Source organism: Meles meles, chromosome 2 (assembly GCF_922984935.1).
Source record: "Meles meles chromosome 2, mMelMel3.1 paternal haplotype, whole genome shotgun sequence".
Lineage (NCBI taxonomy): Eukaryota > Metazoa > Chordata > Mammalia > Carnivora > Mustelidae > Meles > Meles meles.
The window spans coordinates 58,122,764-58,142,342 of NC_060067.1; the positions used below are offsets into that span (position 1 = coordinate 58,122,764).

A 19,579-nucleotide genomic window follows, 5' to 3' on the forward strand; every position below is an offset into this window, starting at 1 on the left:
CCCTGTGAGAACAGGTGAGAAGGTAGCCATATGCAAGCCCATGAGGGAGGCCTCAGAGGAAATTGAACATGCTGACACCTCAATGTTGGACTTTCAGAACAGTGAGAAAATAAATTTCTGTTGTGTAAACTGCCCAGTCTGTGGTATTTTGTTATGGTGGCCCTAGCAAACTAATAAGCACAGTGACTCATCTATAATTATATAGTGAACACGAATGGGGAAATAGCATTCACTATTTAAATTAAAAAAAGAAAGTGAGGGTTTGGGGCAAACTAAAGGTCTATATATATTTCATTTTTTGAAGGCTGTTTACATATAAGGTATCCTAAAGGAAAATGAAAATAAAGGAAAGAAAGAAAGAAAATTAGCATCTGAGATTGCATTTCAAGTCTGGCTATCCTGTCTTTAACAGTGCCCTCATGCCTACTGAAACCTGTACTCCTTGATCAGCCTAGCCTGCTGCAGCAAAATGTTGATTGGCTATTTTGACTGACAGTGAGGATGAATTCTGATACTGAGTTAAGACAGGGATTCCAACTGTTTTTGCAACAGCAACATTCTTTCATTGCTTGTTTTCACAGCTCACCCCCTATTGGGGAAAGTGCTGTGTCACTCACATAAACAGAGTTAAATGCCTTGAAATTGACTTTCCTTGACCACTAATCCTTTCCAGGGCCCTCAAAACTAAGGTTGGAAAACACTAGTGAAGAGGCTTAATGTCATGTTTTTAGGTCACCACAGAATGATTTGGCATCTTTTCCCCCCCGCTGTGGCATGCAGTTTTTCACAGAGAATGAGAGCAGAAAGAAGTAACCGAAGATACACCGGGCACCATATAATATGGATTTTCATTGCTCTGTTCACCTGTCTATCCAGTCTCCCTGTGGTAGCTGATAGCTAGATGGTCTGTTAGAACTTCTCTGTCATATATGAGAAGAAATCATAGACAGGTGAGTAAAGACAACCTTGGCCTCAGTAACAGTTCCTGATTGGCTGAGTTGCGGCAACCTATAATGACACTCCACTGATCAATGCCTTCTTTCTGGGGTTAAGTTTAATGTAAATCATTCATTTGTTCTGGATATAGCAGATAATTAATTGCTACATTACTCAGCATATGGAGCTAGTGTTAACAGCTTCCTTCAGAGGGAAGAATGACCCACAGGACTTATTTTTTTTTTTATCATATTTCTTTCATTTTGTCATCTTAAACAAATTCTCTGAGATGGCCAGGGTCCAAAGGGGCTGTTATTACTGTTGAGCTGACTACACAGCTTCAAATTCTAGGTTACAGCAAAACTGTCTGGATGGATTTTTTTTTAATTGTTGTGAAACACTTATTTAATGTGCTTGCTTCTGGAGGTACTAGGTGAACAACACAGATACAAATAAGTATTGGGAAATAGAACATGGTGTATTGAAAGTCAGTTAAAATGAGGAAATTACAGAATACATGGAACTTTCCTCATTCCTTCTTTCTTTTTGTTTTTTTTTTTAAAGATTCTTATTTTTTTTATTAAAGATTTTTATTTATTTATTTGACAGACAGAGATCACAAGTAGGCAGAGAGGCAGGCAGAGAGAGAGGAGGAAGCAGGCTCCCCGCAGAGCAGAGAGCCTGATGCGGGACTCCATCCCAGGACCCTGGGATCATGACCTGAGCCGAAGGCAGAGGCTTTAACCCACTGAGCAACCCAGGCGCCCTAAAGATTCTTATTTTTAAGTAATCTCTATACCCCACAAGGGGCTCGAACCTATAACCCCAAGAAAGAACATTGCATACTCCACCAACTGAGCCAGCCAGGTACCCCTGTTTCTTTTTTTATTCAATAGATACTGAGTCCCGGGGCACCTGGGGGGCTCAGTCCTTAAGAGTCTGCTTTTGGCTCAGGTCATGATCCCAGGGTTCTGGGATCGAGCCCTGCATTGGGCTCAAATAGATATTGAGTACTGACTGTATGACAGGCATTGTTCTAAGTGCTAAGCATAAAACAAGGTGCATGTTCTCATGGAACTCATTTCTTCATATAACTGGTTTACTTGAGGTCTGATTCTACATTTTGAGACAGAGTGAAAGATCACAATAAATTAAAGAAATAGAGCAGAAATAAGAAAATGTCTTCTGGGGGATAATAAAAAACATAGAAGTAAAGCCCTAGTGAAAGAGCAGAGTTTATTTATTTATTTATTTAAGATTTTATTCGTTTATTTGACAGAGAGAGGAGAGAGATCACAAGAAGGCAAAGAGGCAGGCAGAGAGAGAGGGGGAAGCAGGCTCCCTGCTGAGCAGAGAGCCTGATGCGGGCGGGGCTCAATCCCAGGACCCTGGGATCATGACCTGAGCTGAAGGCAGAGGCTTAACCCACTGAGCCACCCAGGCGCCCCAAGAGCAGAGTTTAAAAGAAAGAAGAGAAAGGGGAAGAGGATGACAGAGATTAATATATATTCTATTAGTTAAGTGTTAAATACTATTTCTTTTCTTTTCTTTTTTTTTTTTTAAGATTTTTATTTATTTATTTGGCAGAGAGAGAGCATACAAACAGGGGGAGCAGTAGGCAGAGGTAGAGTGAGAAGCAGGCTTCCCCACTGAGCAGGGAGGCCGATGCCAGGCTGGACCCAGGATCCAAGCTGAAGGCAGATGCTCAACCAACTGAGCCACCCATGCGTCCGTTTCTTTAGGACAGACTGCATAAACCACATCTCTGTATGCCACACAACTAATACAGTGCCTGGGAGGGTAATACTGGACCTAGATTCTTATGGCTAGATTATTGTGTTACTAATCTGTGGGATGCTAGGCAATTACCAGAATATCTTCAAGACTTAGTTTCCTATAGGGCTACCTCACAAAGTTGTTTCATTTAATAATAACAGCTTACAGGCAGTACTTACTATGTGCCAGGTGCTAATATAAACAGTTCAAATATATCAACGCTCTTAATTCGTGTAACAGTGCCATAAGGAGGTATTTGTCTTAGCTCAGTCGGCTAAGTTTATTACTCATGTTTCTGGAAGTTGGAAATCCAAAATCAGGGTGCCAGCATGGTGAGCGCCCTCTTCAGGCTTGCAGACTGACGATTTCTCCTCCCATCAAGTGGTGAAGGGGAGCAAGCTCTAGGGACTCTTAGAAGGGCAAGAATCCATCATGACTTCATCTAATCCTGATTACCTTCCAAAGGCCCACTCCTTATACTGGCACATGGTGAAGCAAGGAGGTTTCAACAAATGATTCTGAGGACGCAAGCATTTAGTCCATAGCGGTTTCGTCCCCATTTTCTACATGAGGAAGCTGAGGAACAAAGACTTCATGTCGCTTATTCAAAGTCCTACAAGCAGTAGCGGGCAAAACCAGTAATTTAACTTTATCTCCAGTCTGTGCATTAGAAATAAACAGATGCACTCTACTACAAGGCTCTTTCTCACCTTCTACTCCATCATTTCTTGAATATTCATGAAAACCTTATGTAGTCATGGAACTATGATAGATAATAGGGTTATAAGGAGTGAACAGAACATATTTGGTTCTTGCCTTTCTGCAGTTTATAGTTATTAAGCAAATAACCAAACACTTCTAGGTTCTTAGCCTTTCCTGTTTTCTCCCATTTTTCTTGGACTCCCTTAGTCCTACAGGCAACCAATTGAGAGTTGATCATGATCAGTAAAGCCGGTAACAGGGTCTTCCTAGGTATCTTCGACAGATAGGGAAGGGGGAAATTGACCTGTGGGCAGGGACTGACCTTTTTCCTAGCAGTGACCTTGCTCACCTCCTTTCTCGGTGAGTCTCGGCTTAAAATGGAAGTATGTGTACCAAGTTTCTTTCTCCCTCTTCTGTGATAATTCGCCCTTTCCCCCCACCACCCAAGGCCTTTCTGACATCCCTGACCAGGTGTTCCTGTGCTTGAGGTACATTCTTGCCTCCTTGATCTCCAGGGCACATTTTTCCTTCCTTCCTTGGAAGCTCCAGAATTTCACGCTGCCCTCCCTTCTGGCCTGCCCTGGAGGAGATGGTGCCTTGCCCCCAGACCCAGCCTCCGCGCTCCCCGAGAACAGAAAGGCGGCCATTGTCCGGTCTGCTCACGCGGCAGGGTTTCTCTGTGGGTGCTGAGTTCTCAGAGCCTCAGTCCTGCTCCACCCATTCCCGGAGCCTTTGACCAGCGGGCAGGCAGGTCAAGCCCGCCACTCAGGAATGGCAGGGGTGCGAAGGGCGGCCAAGGAGGGCCCGTTGGGGAACAGAACAGCTACATGGGCAATGGGCGTCACTGCCCGCGGCGCCCAGACGAAGGTCCTGGCCTGAGCTCGGCCATTGTGCTCTGCTGCTTCGGCCTCAAGGCCTGGTGGGCATAGCGGCAGCGCAGAGAGCGCCCCCCAAGCGACAGCCCCTCCCTTCAGATAATGTGTTTGATGTTGTGAAACAAATAGGGTAAAGACTTGCATTCTTTCCTCGGCAAGCGAAGGGGCCAAGGAACGAAAAAAGCGGAGGAGTTGGGTGAGAGCGCGAGCAGCCGCCGCGAGCCTGGTCACGTGGGCCTCAGGGACCGCATGGCGGCGGCCCGCGCGTCCCCGCGTCCCGGCTGGCGGAGTAGGCCGGGCGCGCGCGCCGACGGGGCGGGCGCATGCGCAGGGGGGCGCGCCGCCTCTGCCCCGCGGCGAGGGTGTCTATGGAGAGGCGGCGGCCGCGGCTGCTGAGGCTGAGGCTGAGGCAGTGGCGATGGCGCCCTTCCCCGAAGAAGTGGACGTCTTCACCGCCCCACACTGGCGGATGAAGCAGCTGGTGGGGCTCTACTGCGACAAGGTAACGGTGCGCAGAGCCTCTTGCTCCGGGCAGCGCGGGCCAAGAGGAGGAGAGGGCCGGTTCCCGGGCGGCCTGGCCTGCGCCGCGCCCGCAGCCCCCGGGGCCGCGGCGCACGGATTGCCGCCTGCGCAGCTGTCAGCGCCGCGCTCGCTCCCCGCACCTTCTCCGGAAGAGTCCGCGCCCAGACCCGGCCGGCGGCCTCGGACGTGCCCTCGGGGGCCGCGGCGCGGCTCCTGCCCGGCTGCGTGCCCCTGGCGGAGGGCGGGGTTCCCTGCGGCCACGCTGGGCCTCCGGCCCCTGCCCCCCGCCCACTCAGGGAGAGGAGCTCCTTGGCGCCCCACCGACCTTCGGGGACCCCGGGCCGGCCACCTGCGCTGGGCTTCCTATCCGCTTGGGCAGACCGTTTCTGCAGCTGTCCCCTGCCTCCCCCAGCAGCACCGCCCCTCATCCTGCTCCCGGCCCGTTTGGGGGCTCTCGAGTCTCTTTGCAAACACCCATCCATCCTCGGAACCTCTAGCTTATTTCCTGCCTCAATGGGCAGCTTCTCTCAACCCTGCTCATTTTACGCCCCAGCTTTTCATTGCCTTGATTGGGAAGAAAACCCAGGTTTCTCGATCTAGGGACTGCAGAAGCTTCACTTTTCGTTTATGGTTATCTTTTTCCTCGCAACTTTTATTGTCCTGGAGCATTTACTCGGTGTAGATTTTGTATAAGACCGCCGTTCTCTTTTGGAATTCTTACCGTGGGCTCGAATACAAGGGACCTCGGAAAAAGTTAGGTTTAACTATGAGAACCTTTTTGGAGTGTTAACTGGTGCAGCATTAACTGAAAAAGGACTTTTCTGGAGATAGTGCAGGACCTTTTTAATGGTTTTAAAACAGTATTAAGCGTCCACATTTTTATCAGTCTTGCGTTGGGGGAAGTCCACATATATCCTGAAAACTTCAGGCGGTCCTGTCTCGTGTAGAAAGGAACCAAATAAAAAGCATTTAAACAACTACTGTTTAAGTAAAGAAGTCAGCTCTGATGAATTTTCAGAAATTACATAGCATTAAGCGGAACCACTGTTGAGAGAAAAGAGGGATTCTTATAGCTCAGGGTAGTTGGAGGGGTCCCACAGTGTTCAGTGCTAGGCCACATTGAAAACTAACACTTTAAAACGCATTCACAACCATCTTTTTCCTCCCTCCATTTTGAAGATTAAAAAAATACCTGATTCAGATATACAGGTTTAAACAGGACAGTCCAGGACAGTGATTCTCAACCTTGGTTGCTGATTAGAATCATCCTAAAGGCTATTAAAAATCCCAGGGCCCAGACCACCAAAAATCAGCCTCTTTCAGGGTAGGACCCAGGCATCAGCTGTAATTTAAAGCTCCTGAGGTAAGTCCAGTGTGCAGCCAAGGGTGAGAACCATTTATCCTGGAGAAGCATAAGGAATGGGCAAGCCATAGTTTAAGTTCTATAGCCCTAAATTTTTTTAAGATAGATTGCTATAGTGTTTTTACTTCCTCTGGCTTTTGAACTTAGTTATTCTGACGGTATTCATTAATTGCAGGAAATTAAAAAATGGGAGGTTTATTACTTTCTCAAAATTGGAAAGGGAAAGTTAGCGAGGACTAGTGGAATAGGAGGTCCGTCCCTGCAGTTTAGCCTGGAGAGCACCTGAAATTGTTACGGAAATTTTTGTGCGTGTGTACACTTTGCTAGGGAGTCTGTGGCTTTCATCAAAGGATTGTGACTCTTCCATAGTAGTCAAGAGTCACCATTTTACTTAGTTATGTGATAGATTTAACCAGCCTCATACAGTGCCATTTAAAAAAAAAAATACCTCAGTCAAATAAGATTCTTTTCAGTAAATGTTTCCTCTTGAAGTATTTAAGAAAGCAGTTTCAATTTGACATAGCGTAAGTCAAAATAATCGTTAATTCTTAATTACATATAGTTAATGAGCTTGCTGTATATCTTCATCAAGGAAATTAAAAGTCCCGATTTTCCAAACTGTGGATCAGAGACCAAGGTGATTTAGGGGGAAAAAGTGTATAGGAATTCTACATCAAGATTTCTTCTTGATACTGATAGCTAGTGGAAATCTCTCCTAGAATGTCTTTTGGGAGCTACAGTGGAGAAATAAGTGTTTAATGCTGGCCAAGTAATCTTAAAGGACTATTTTTGTATTCATTTGTCATCTGAAGTTTTGCCTTCACCATCATTCGGTTTGTAAAGACCATGGATATTCAACCCAAATAGCCTACAGTAGAACTTTATAAAATGAGAACTAGTTTTTGTACTCAAACTAAAAAGATACAAGGTATGTTATTTCACTGTATTCTAAATGTTAATTCTGAATGTCAAGTAATTGTAAAGTGGTCAGTTTTATTTCCAGTATCAGACTTTTCGAGTACAATGTATTTTAGAAGCATCCATGTATTTACTAGCATCAGCTCAATCATTTGTATGCTCAGACTAGTTTACTTAGAATAATTTATTCTTGTAGGACATTTTAAATATTGCTGTGTAATACCTAATTTAATCCTTTGCTCTTGGATTTCCTCTTATATTTATATAACATTTTATGGAAAGATTTTCCCCTGTTATCCAGACAATAGTCCTTTGAGGTAGGTAAAGGAGGGGGTATTTCTGTTTAATAGCTGGGAAGTCGTAGCCTTAGGTTAGCTAGACCCAGTTTACAAAAGCAGTTAGTTACAGATTCAGACGGAAACCCAAGTCAGGATCTTGATTTCCAGTTTAATTTTCTTTGTACGAAACCAGAGTAGTTTCTGAAAAATCTTTTTGGTTAAAAGTCAGTTACGAAATCTTTTTCTAATTCCTGACCTTCCAAATTGGGATGATTTTAGTGAACATTTCATTGGATGACGTCTTTTTTCCAGTTTACTCCGATTCTTCAGTGTTTCCTCTAGTCCTCAAAATTAATTCTGCCAGTGAGTGTGGAGTCTCTACTGTCTGTCGGCCCTGTGTTGTGTCAGCCAGCATTGGTGGTGCGACGTGGGGAATTTCAGTCTTATAATTGTTCTAAGGTGGAAATCCAAATGCAGTATAGTAGGAGCAGAGGGAAGTGTACAGTTAGCTGTATGTTAAAATGTCAGGAGTGGTCTTAAGATTTCCTTCAGCTGAGTTCTGAGAATTAAAAAGTAGGTGGTGGTTTTAAGGATGTGTATAATACAGAGATTCCTAGACTTACCTATAAGGCAGTTATAAAATTTTTGAAGTGGTGGAGGCTGCTACAGAGTGCCCAAGTTTTTCAGGTAGTGATATTAAAAGTGCCATTTGGTTATCATTTTATAAATAAGGGACATTTTTACGACAGAAGTCCTAGGAAGGAAATAAGCTTGTAATAATTGGAATAGATTATTTTTTAAAAATTGAGTGGGTATAGTTTTATGAAGAATTTAGTTTTCCTTCTTTCCTCTTTCTACCCTATAAAAACTCTAGTTGACTGGAATTGGGAAACCGGTTTAGAGACAATATTGAATGGAGAACTAGGAGAGGAAGGAGAAGGGAATTTAATGAGTTCTTACTACATGCTTACGTTATTTCTTTGAATCCTCGCAAGAGCCCCATGAGACAAGTATTACCCATCTTTTAAAGCGGAGGAAATAGACTTAGTTATTATGTAACTTCCCAATTCAACTAGTGATTAGGAGAGCCTGAATTTTAATTATAGGATATCCCCCCCTTCTGAAGCCCTTGTTTTTTAGTATTACCTTACTAGTTCTGTTACTTACTATTTGTTAAATGATTTTATTCAAAACATTTCACCTGTAGGCCATAGATTTTTTCTATCTGTATAGACCAGATAGTTAATTGAGGTTTCTTTATTGGATATAAGTTTCCCTTGATTGAATTAAAGCATTGTTTGGCTCGGTAGCTGAAAAGTAAAATTTATTTGGCATAATAGTGTTTGAGTTTTTGTTGTACTAATTTTCATACCTGTTTTTATTTTTTTTATTTAAAGATTTTATTTATTTATTTGACAGAGATCACAAGTAGGCAGAGAGGCAGGCAGAGAGAGAGGGGGAAGCAGGCTCCCTGCTGAGCAGAGAGCCCGATGCGGGGCTCCATCCCAGAACCCTGAGACCATGACCTGAGCCGAAGGCAGAGGCTTTAACCCACTGACCCACCCAGGCGCCCCCATACCTGTTTTTAAACTTAATCTAGTCTTTAAGTCTCACAATTTTTTGAGTCACTTTGAAGCCAGGTTGTAAGATTTTAGGTTGTAGAGTGAGACAGAAAGTTAGTTATAAATGTTTTTAAAATACAGGAGATATCATGTCACTGATTGTTGTTACTGTTTGTTATGTGTGTCTTGCTCTATATAGGTTCATTTTTGAGTTTACCAAGCATCAGAGTATACAAGTTTGTAGGTCATTTAGGAACTTGTATATCCTCCTGTAGGGGAATGTTTTTCATAGTGTGTCCTTTAATCCATTAGTAGGTCATGAAATCAATTTTGTGGGTCAGAAACAGCTTTAAAAAAGGGAAGGCAGCTATGCTCACCACTATACCACCAACGCCGATAGAAACAGCTTTTAAAAAATGAAATGGAAGAGTAAATATTAGAGTACATCACAGGGTAGAGAGGGAAAAACTTGTTTGAAGTATCTGCAATGTGTATGTCTAGGTTGCACTGTATTTCAGGCTAAAGGTCATAGTTAAACGTGTTTGAAAAACACTTCTTTAGAGTAGCATTTCTCAACCACAGCACAATTGACGTTTTGGGCTAGATGATTTTTTCTGTGGCCGCTGTCCTGTGCAATGTAGGATGTTTAGCTGGATCTCTGGCTTTTACCCACTAGATGTCAGTAGCACTTCTGCAGTGGTACCAACCAAAAATGTCCTTGCCCATTAGTTCCTAGAGGGTGGGGGTGGGGGTGCAGAACTGTCCCTTGATGAGAACTATTGCTTGAGAACAAGTATTCTGACAGTTTACTCTGTTGGATGTGGAAGGATAGCTTTATGATTGGGACTAATATCGTATCTTGTGGAAAGAACATAAGTTTTAGAGCCCTAGAGATTTGATCTTTGTTTTGTTGTCTACTGGTTGTATGGTTTTGGGCAAGTTATTTTTTCTCAGCCTCATCTCTTCATCTGTGAATGGGAATTTTAATACCTACGTAATCTAAAAATACTTAGTATAGTATATAGTGTGTCATAGACTTCAGTATGTCACAGATACTAATGTCTAGGTTTATTTTTGTGTCACTCAAGTTTGTATGTTTGAATAACTTTGTAGAGGCAAACAAAATTTAAAAAATTCATATAAACAAATTTTTAAAATGTTAAATTGTATGCGCTCTGGTTATCTTTTAGCTGCTAAATTTACTGACTTTTAGGTACCAGGTTGAAACAATTGCTCATTTAAAGTGGAAATATAGTGATTTGTGTGGTATAAAGACTTTTTTTTTTTTTAATTTTATTTATTTGAGAGAGAGCATGAACAGCAGGGGTGGGGGGGGCAGAGGGAGAGGGAGCTGCAGACTCCTGCTTAGCAGGGAGCATAATGCAGAACTCTATCACAGGACCCTGGGATCATGATCTAAGCTGAAGGCAGACGCTTAACTGACTACGCCACCCAGATGTCCCGGTATAAGGACTTTTTTTTTTTTTTAAGATTTTTATTTATTTATTTGACAGGGAGAAAGAGAGAGCGCGCATGCAAGTAGGGGGAGCGGCAGAGGGAGAAGCAGGCTTCCTGCTGAGCAGGGAGCTCGATGTGGGGCTCCATCCTAGGACCCTGAGATCATGACGTGAGCCAAAGGCAGATGCTTAACCGACTGAGCCACCCAGGACTTCTAATGATAGTTTCATATGGGCTAACTATATAAATAACAGAAAAACCCAAGTAGGGCTTAATACAGGTTAGATTTTGTATTCTTTAGATATATTATTAAATTATTACAAGAACCCTATGAGGTATTTAATATTATTAGCCGTATTTTACCCATGGAAGAAACTGAGGTACAGAGCAATTTAGTGACTTGCTGACAGAGATGGATTGTACCTGAGTAATCTGGCTCCAGAGTCAGCACTTTTAGCCACTAAGCTGGATTGACTATGAATAATGTAGAGTCAGTCCTCTTATACATCTTACTGGGTTCTCAATCTATAGTATGGGACTCATCTTTATCTTAGCTTGTTATTAAATCTGAAGATTTTGTAACAGTCCAGTGAGAATGTATACAGAATTTCCTGCGTATCTTTTAAAGTGTTAAGTCATATGAGGGTTTTAATTTACTTTTTTGCCATGCTTTGGTTTTTGTTTTTTAAAAATTATAAAAATAAATAAAAAATATAAAAAATAAAAAATTAAAAAATAAAAAATTATAAAGCTAATATCATGTTTTCTTTAATCTCTTATTTCTACTTAAATAAGACTTATTTTTAAGTCTTAAAATTAAAATTAAATTAAAAATTTAATTTTTGAGATTAGCCACTAGTAAATTTTATGTGGTCTTGTGTAGCATTTCTTAGGATAAAATCTACAGCATTGGTTTAAAGAAATCCATCCTGCCTGCTGTTTTTGTATGGCTCAGGAGTAAGAGTGATTTTTACTTTTTCTAAATAGTTGGAGAAAATCAGAAGAATAATATATTATAATAAGTGAAAATTACATGAAATTCACATTTCTCTGTCCTTAGATAATGTTTTGTTGGAACATAGTCACACTCATTCATAGACTACTTTTATGCTACAGCAGCTAAATTAAATGGTTGCTGCAGAAAGCATGCTCTGTAGAACTTGAAATATTTACTATCAGGCCCTTTTCAGAAAAAGTTGCCAGCCCTTTTTCTAGATAATTTACTTACTTATTGTGGCTACTGCTCCTTGTGTTACTTCCCTTCACTAGAATGTAAGCTTCCTAAAGGCAGCGATTTTGCTCACTGATGTATCTATCCTGAGTACCAGAAGCATGCCCAGCTCATAATAGTTGCTCATTAAATATTTGAATAGAGTAAACAATGCATGAATTTATAAAAATGATTAATTTTCAAAGTGGTGAGAGCTATGCTTATTGAGCACCAATTCATTTTAATTTCACAGCAACCATGTAAACTAGAGATGTTGTTCTCATTTAAACACCAAGAAGAAAAACTAAGACATTGAAGGAGGAAAGTAACTAACCCAGGATTACAGAGCTAAGTAAATGATAGAACTGGGATCTGCTCTGGAGTCCTACAAATGACTTTTAATACCTAATCCATAGTGCATTTTCCAGAAGATACTTGGTTAATTCTGCTATGTATAGGAATAGTTCGGCTTTAGGAGTCTACCATCTTTTCTGATGCTTTGTCATGAGCCTGCTACTCCTGCCTGAGACCAGGCAATTAAGACAGCTTAGCGTCTATTCCATTTTAAGGAATACTGAATCAGACTTGACAAACCCAAGACTAGAAGTATGTTGTTAGTAGCTTTTTGCCCTCCATTTAGAGTCTGTGTTTTTATTGTAATCAGATTTTGCCTCTTAAAATGACTTTTGAAACTGGAGTTGAGTTGATAAAGTAGAAGGTAGATTTAATATGGCAATGGAGGTAATGGAGGATTTGAATATTATTTTGAGCTTTAATTTGAATCAGGTTTCTTGAGAAGATGTATGCATTTAAACATGAGAATTTAATTTGCCATTAAATGTAAAAAATTAAAATTACATACAAATAGTCATTTTCTTTGGTTGAACAGTAGAATTAAAGAATATGACAGTGTATACGTTTCTTTGTATTTTCATTGATTTGTGTTTTCATTGATTTGTAGCTTTCCTTCAGTCCTTTTGCTAGGTTTCAGTGTTATACTATTACAGTGCCTCTACCTCAGAAAAGTATGTGATTTCTTATATAAGCTGCTAAGTGTTTATGCCATTTTTCTTAAGATAAAAATCCCCAAAACTAGTTCCCCTGAAATTGTCTAGTAATATTCTAATAGCTCAATACTTTATAATTATTTCTGTAACAGATCAGACCCCTCTTGATATTAAAGTTTAAACAAACTATGAGAGTATTTTAAAATTTTTACATTGTAAAAGTAATATAATAGCATAAAGAATATTTGAACAAAGACAAAAACACTTACATGTTATCCTAACACAACTGTTTTAGAATTTCATACAACTTTATAGAGTGTGTGTATTTTTAGTATGTATATAGAGTAATGGAATTTTAGGTTTGGAGGGAGTTGGTCTAATCCCTTTTGTTTAAAGAAATTATGTGATATATTGGTGTACCATCATTTACCTGTATCATCAAGCCCTTCAGAATATAAATCAGTATCTTCCTTTTTATTGTACTTTTTATTATACTTTTATAATTTGTTAATTTATGAATTTCTCTTATTTGTACTTGAACCAAGTATAAGGGAGGTATTCTGCTATGTACAAAACTAAATAGGAATGCATTTGAGTATTTTTTATAGATGCATATTTACATATACTTATTATGCTTTTCTTTTTAAATTTTTATTCAGCTTTCTAAAACGAACTTTTCCAACAACAGTGATTTCCGTGCTCTTCTGCAGTCTCTGTATGCTACTTTTAAGGAGTTCAAAATGCATGAACAGATCGAAAATGAGTACATTATTGGTTTGCTTCAACAACGCAGCCAGACCATTTATAATGTACATTCTGACAATAAACTCTCTGAGATGCTTAGCCTCTTTGAAAAGGGACTGAAGAATGTTAAGGTGAGTTACAAAAATGAGTATTTATCACAGTTTGTGTCATTTGCTGGTATGTCAGCAAAAAGTATTAGCATTTTATAGTAAATTTATAGTAAATGATGTTATGTTATAGAAAATTTTCTGGCACTTGTTAAAAGACCATAAGGAAGACTTTATTCAAGGGATTACTACATTGAGGTTTTGCAGTAGGGGTGAGAGATTGGACTCTCAACTCTGAATATATCAAGGAAAGCTGGGGATTTATAGCCAAGGAGCAGAGTGGGGGTCAGGAAAATTACTAAGAGGAAGCGTCAAGGCTAGGGAGAATCTTGCTAGACTGATTCAGGAGGGTTTTTGCTGAAGGCAGACCAGGTTGATAAGATATTGAGGGTGGATAGATACTGAGGATGATAAGATGCCTAGAGTAGAGGGATTTTTGCTAAACTGACTCAGGATGACTTTAGCTAAAACTGGACTAAGTGGGCCAAGGACAGAGCTTATGGTTGAGGCCTAGCTGAGAAGAGGGCTCAGAGGAGTCTGTCTCAGGTTGATGAGAATCTTTGTCAGTTACCTCCTCATTACCGTATATAAAATTTTATAGTGAGTGCTCTTCCCCAAATCTTAAAGTTGTTTTTGTAAGTTGAAATTTTAGTATATGTGCTGCCGAAGCGAGCACTGTAAGTTGAAATTTTAATTACCATAGAATTTTTACTTTCTGGTAACATTTGTTCAACTCTTAAAGCTATAATAAATGTAGTTATTGGTGACTAAAGGTGAGATTATTACTTGAGTGGATACTTTTATAAATTTTATTTATTGAAAAATTGAATGTTAGTGATAATGTTTATTTCCTTTCCATATTTTAGGGTGCAGGGATTGTTAAACAGGACAATTTTTAATTGTATAACATAAAATTAGCCATATTTGAGTATAGTTTAGGATAATGATATAAAAAGATTTTCCTTTCAATTATATTTACATATCGTAGAAATTTGAAATTTGATCTTCATTTACAGCTCCCTTCTGGCTTGGTGAAGCATAGACTTAAATTGTAACTGTGTCAAACCCCACATACTTTTCACTTACAGATTTATATTCTAGAAAGACTGTTCTGCAACAAGGAGGAGGATGGGTTGAAGGAAAAGACAGGACTGAGGCAGGAAGACCATTCTCAAAATTTTAGAAATAGTGTCTGGAAGAAGACACATTAGTAACTGCTTGGTGGGAAAGTGGGCGATTGGGTAAGGGTAGAGTACTGGGTAGTGATGGAAGAGAGATTTACTTTTTATTGAATACTTCTTTGTACTTTTTCAGTTTTATATCATGTTCATATATTACCTGTTCAATAAAATGAATAAGATCTGAACTAAAGTTGTGGCTAGTGGAGATAGAGGGAAGGGGACAGACGAAAATTATGTGGGATATATAATTGGTAGCATGTAGGGCATGCATATAAAGTAGAAAGGAGAGGAGAAAGAGAAAGGAAGTAAGAATGAGAATTGAGCCTAAAATTCTAGGGAATATAGAAAAGGCTTGGGGAATAAAAAGATTCATTTTGGACATGTTGGATTTGAACTGCTTGTGCAGTCCAGGCGAGCATTTGTTAACAGGAGTAGGTATAGATGGGTGTCAGGGTGAGAAGAGTAATTTGATTTGGAAAAGCAAATTTGATCATTCTTAGCAGGTGAAGTGGAACTGGAAGCCACTTGGGATGCTTAGGGGAAATGTATAAAATCTTCAGAGAATAGGACTTTGGATGAAATATTGGGAAGCAGTTGAATAAATTAGTAAAAAAAAGGAGGAGACTCAGCAGGGATACAATATTTCTATATTTTAAAAATTTCATTATTTTGTAAAATTCTACATGTTTTAACTTGAGAGTGCTGATGTAGAAGTGATAGCTGTTATACAGGGAGGAGATGGGATCTTAGTTCATCTGAGAAAACCTTTTAGCTGTTGTCCAGAACTAGACTGATTTACTTCAAGATATCTTGAGCCCCTTACCTAGAGGTATGTTGATACCTGACCTTTTGAAGTAGACATGGTCTTCCATTAGCATAGATATCTGTTACCGGCATAACAGATGTTGTGGATTGTGTACTGGAGGGTACATTGGATGAGTATGAAGGTACTCTGGTGATCGAGTCCACTAAGCTCTTGGAGACTGCTCAGACATAGGTTAAGAAAACTGAAACATAGAAATTATATAAATGTATACATTAGAAATTAATAGAAGTTTTGAGCAAATAGCTGCTATTTTTAGACTTTTTATGACATTTTAAAGAAGTATTAGATCACATTACTAAAAGAATTCAGGGTTCCTTTGCAAGATATTTTAAGGACATCTTTTATGCTACAAAAAATACAGAGACCACTTTGCTGTTCTTCTATTTTTTCCCTGAGGTTTTATGTTGCAACTTCCTAGGATCAGTACAGTATAAATAATGAAGCAACATTTTTATAGTATGTAATTTTTTTATGTTTCTAGAATGAATGTGAGCAGTTAAATTATGCAAAACAGCTGAAAGAGAGATTGGAGGCTTTTACAAGAGATTTTCTTCCTCACATGAAAGAGGAAGAGGAGGTAAGCATAATTTCTTCTTCCTTGTGATTTTGACTTATAAAATTTTAAGATGTTTTGGCTTTCATTCCTCAAAATAATGCATAGGAAGATAAGTCTCTGGTTCATCTTAGGAAAAGAGGAAAACCCCAAGAAAATATAAAATTTGTTCTCTCAGAGAGATGGTTGCTTTTCACTGAATCAGTGACTTAATTCATTTGCTCAACTAATACTTATTTTCTGTGGGTCCCTGGGTGGCTGGCTCATTTGGTTAAGCAACTGCCTTCAGCTCAGGTCATGATCTTGGAGTCCCAGGATTAAGTCCCATATCTGGGCTCCCTGATCAGCAGGGAGTCTGTGCTCCTTCTGACCCTCCCCCATATCGTGCTCTCTCTCTTTCACATTCTCTTTCTCTCAAATAAATAAAATGTTTAAAAAAATTTTTTTCTTATTATGTAGATGGCACTGTATTGAGTGTTAACTTTTCATGTTACCTTAATGTCTTCTTAGAACCTTTAGAGGATTCTTGAAACTTTTCAATGTTTTGTGTATATTCATGCTAACATTAAAGAATTTTTTGTGTTCTTTTTTTTTGTGGGGGATTTGGTAATCAAATGGTAGTGTTAAACTAATCGGTTTTATTCCTAGTACACATGTATTAGGATATCACTGATTGGATGAGCAAAACATTTTCCCATTCTCTTCTTTCTCTAAATGTGGGGTGAATATTAGGATTAGGGTAAGGAATAGAAAAATTATTTTAAGAGGAATGGGATTATTGTTTAGTTGTTAATCAGTTACTATGGTGATTATCACCTATGGCTTCACCTTATAATCAGATCTCTATTAAAAAAAACAACAACAACCTACTTTTCAGCTCTTTCCAGACTGATTAAATTGGGTGAGACGTACTGGCCTGGATATATTTTAAAGGTCCCCAAGTCATTGTATTATGAAACCAGCATTGAAGCCACTGAGTTGCTAGAGTCGTGTTCCTTAACCTGAGATGCTCATCAAAATTATGTGTGGAACAAAAAAAAAACAAACCACAAAACAAACCAAACCAAACTTGTGACTTCATTTCTTAAAGATTCTAATTCTGTAAATTGGAGGTTGGGACTAAGCATCTGTTTCAAAGAAGAAATGTAAATAGTTCAGGGTCTCAGTAGAGCTTTGAGTTTTAGGGTTCTTAGTACACTGGGTACCTTTTACCTTTCTTATATGATTTAGAGATCCTACTGAGGTACAGTTCAGTTGCTGGAGTAGCAGAAGGCAGTTAACTGACCTAAATGTCTAACCGTATGAGAATGCTTAAGAGTGTTTGACAGCATTGCACAGGAAAACCTTCTGTTTCTGATGCTTTTTAATTACTTTGGGATTTATTAGCCAGAGAAGCCATAGAAGGAAGGGTCTTTTTGGTGTTATTCCTCTCTATACTTTTTTGGATAAGCTGACTGGGTGGCAACAACCAAAATTTCTTTCTCTTGGAAATATGGGGTCATAATGCTGCAATTGAGCCATTAATTAAAAGGTGTAAACAAAATTAGTCAAGCATCTTTCCTTATGAATGTTTCATTTAGGTTTTTCAGCCAATGTTAATGGAATATTTTACCTATGAAGAGCTTAAGGATATTAAGAAGAAAGTGATTGCACAACACTGCTCTCAGAAGGACACTGCAGAACTCCTTAGAGGTCTTAGCCTGTGGAATCAAGCTGAGGAGCGACAGAAGTTTTTTAAATATTCTGTGGATGAAAAGTCAGATAAAGGTGAGATTCATATGTTTAAATAGTGAGAAGTTCAGAGGCCATTTGCATCTTGTTAATAAGAACTTTAGATTTTGTTTGAAGAATAATTTAAGCCATTTATTTTCAAGTGTATATTTAATTGAAGACAGTAATTTTTTTTTTTAAGATTTTATTTATTTGAGAGAGAGAACAAGTGGTAGGGAGGGGCACAGAAGGAGAGAGAGAGAGAAAAGCAGACTCCCTGCTGAGGGGGAAGCCTGATGTAGGGCTCTATCTCAGGATCCTGGGATCATGACCTGAGCCGAAGGCAGACGCTTAACCAACTGAGCCACCCAGGTGCCCCAAAGACAGTAGTTTCTAAGAATTTGGTGTGGTTTATGATAATTTAACATCCTATATGCAATGTAATGTTGGGCCACATGCAGTGTAGTGTTTCTTAAAGGAACTTATGTAGTAATAATAAGAATAAAAATTATTTTGGTCAGTCAGAATCACTGAAAGGTATCATATACCGAGTACTTTTGCAGTATCATCCAACTTTTTTTTTTTCCTCCCCATCATCTAGCTTTCTGAGCTCCATTGACCATAGTGACTGTTTATCTTTCCTTGTTTTTTCCATTAGTTTTTAAAATAAGTTATGCTTATAGCTTTATTTCCATCCTTTTCCATGTGTTATTCTCTTAGCTTATATCCAGTAATACACAGGGGAGCAAGTATGAGAACACTGTTTTTCTATGTATTGTTACTTTAAGAAAACAAATGAGAAATGCAAATAAAGTCTGCTTGCCTTTTTAATTCATAGACTACTTCCTTATATTTATTCTTTTTTTTTTTTTAAAGATTTTATTTATTTATATGACAGACAGAGATCACAAGTAGGCAGAGAGGCAGGCAGACAGAGAGAGGAAGGGAAGCAGGCTTCCTACTGAGCAGAGAGCCCGATGCGGGGCTGGATCCCAGGACCCTTGATCATGACCTGAGCTGAAAGCAGAGGCTTTAACTCACTGAGCCACCCACGTGCCCCACCTCATATTTATTCTTATTGATCTTTGATAGCTTTGCCTTTTAAAACATCATTAAAGGAAATTGGCATCCTCAGGCTAGTAAAAATTTCTTTTCTGCTTCTAGATGGGCAATAGCAGTGACAGTCCTATTAAAATAGCTTAAAATTCTTTGAAATTGGTCCTTTTCTCTTTATTTAACAAAGTAGGTGAGATGCATGTTGAAACAAAAATGTTTTTATAGGTGAGCCTATAATTAAACCCATAAAGCTTGTGTGCTTCATTCTGAAATGTAGCTTGTGCCTTCGACACCAAGCCAAGACCTGTTGTGTCTAGTTTAATTGTAATTCTCACATGGGATTTAAAAGCATCACACTTACTACATTTAGTTTTCCCACTCCTTCAAAGCAAATTATAGCTGTATTATGATTAAATATTTGCCATTTGAAAAAGGTTGGGTTAAAGTAATGTGATCGTAGCAATTCTGTATTTAAGTTGCTTTGTGAGGGCAAATCAAATGTACAAGGTACCTCAAATTCTTTGCAGTCCTTATTGATGAATCTCTTGTAGTTTGTATTCTTATTGTAGCACTTCATTTGCATTTTTTGGGAAAATTGCTACTGGAGTAATTTATTATAGGAAATTGTACATTCAAAGGCTATTTTTTTTAAATAGTTGCTGACAAAAGATTGCCGATAAAAATGTACACGAGCATTAGAAATGTTAACATTACATTGTCTCAGCTGGCTCACAAATAGTAGAAGTAGGTTTGGTTACCTGTGGTTACAGAAGTTAGATTTCACAGACCTCTTAT

The 19,579-nt window shown here is 39.1% G+C and overlaps 1 protein-coding gene across 1 annotated transcript in view; it reads left to right on the forward strand.

Annotated features, from left to right (window-relative positions):
* Window positions 1-4,473: 4,473 nt before the first annotated feature.
* The window catches only part of FBXL5 (F-box and leucine rich repeat protein 5), a 43,162-nt gene continuing 28,056 nt past the window's right edge, over window positions 4,474-19,579 (forward strand). Inside the window, exons 1-4 of the mRNA XM_045997223.1 lie at window positions 4,474-4,791; window positions 13,267-13,482; window positions 15,947-16,042; window positions 17,599-17,785. Coding sequence (XP_045853179.1) covers window positions 4,708-4,791; window positions 13,267-13,482; window positions 15,947-16,042; window positions 17,599-17,785 — 583 coding nt within the window. The 5' untranslated portion in view covers window positions 4,474-4,707. The remainder of the gene's footprint in view (window positions 4,792-13,266; window positions 13,483-15,946; window positions 16,043-17,598; window positions 17,786-19,579) is intronic.